The sequence below is a fragment of the Triticum dicoccoides genome, chromosome 5B (assembly GCF_002162155.2).
Source record: "Triticum dicoccoides isolate Atlit2015 ecotype Zavitan chromosome 5B, WEW_v2.0, whole genome shotgun sequence".
NCBI lineage: Eukaryota > Viridiplantae > Streptophyta > Magnoliopsida > Poales > Poaceae > Triticum > Triticum dicoccoides.
The window spans coordinates 688,073,370-688,074,125 of NC_041389.1; the positions used below are offsets into that span (position 1 = coordinate 688,073,370).

General features: G+C 61.6%; 1 protein-coding gene across 1 annotated transcript in view; it reads right to left on the minus strand.

Annotated features, from left to right (window-relative positions):
• The window catches only part of LOC119306668 (calreticulin-like), a 3,145-nt gene extending 2,968 nt beyond the window's left edge, over positions 1–177 (minus strand). Inside the window, exon 1 of the mRNA XM_037582834.1 lies at positions 23–177. Within this exon, the coding sequence (XP_037438731.1) occupies positions 23–125 (103 nt within the window). The 5' untranslated portion in view covers positions 126–177. The remainder of the gene's footprint in view (positions 1–22) is intronic.
• Positions 178–756: the final 579 nt, after the last annotated feature.

Here is a 756-nt window from a genome sequence, read left to right on the forward strand (position 1 = left end):
TTGCGATCTAAGGGCGGCTCACCGTCGAACTTCTCCTGGAAGAAGACCTCGCCGGCGACGGCCGACACGAGCAGCGCGAGCGCGAGCGCAGCCACGGCGGCGGCCGACCTCGCGAGGACCGCCATCGTCACCACCAGAAGCTTCTAGACCCTTCCGATCTGTGTACCGAACTCCGAACCCTGGCAACCAAAAACCCCCTGATGGATAGCGAGCGCGAGGCGCGCCTTGATAAAGGCGCGGAGTGGCGTCGGCGCGCGAGGACGCCGTCTCACTGACAGCGCGGGCCCGCGTGGTGGCCGCGCGCGCGGCGCACGCATGGGCCAATGGCGCACGAGGGCAGGAAGGGCTGGGCGACTGGGAGGGCGCCGCGTGGCAAAAGCGACGTGTCTCCGTGCACCCGGACGAAGAATGGTACGTGGACGCCTCCTCCTCGTAGGTATCGCTTGCATGTACCGGCTTGTGGGTGGTGCCGCGCGGCGGGTGGGGCCCATAGGCAGGCCGGGCCCTGGGTGTCAGAAATGGTGTTATATTCACGATCAATGCCCGTGTGTTGTTACACTTCTGACTCCAGTTTTGCTTCTCACATTCAACACCCATTTTATTCATGCATTCATTGACAGTTGACATCAGTGACAATCAAATAAGAGATGGAACCAGGGGCATGATGGAAAGCGAGCAGTCCAAAGGTAAGGGTGAACAAACTCGGCCCCTGCATCGCTCCAGTAGGGGTGACTCAAGAGACGTAACCCTAGCCCG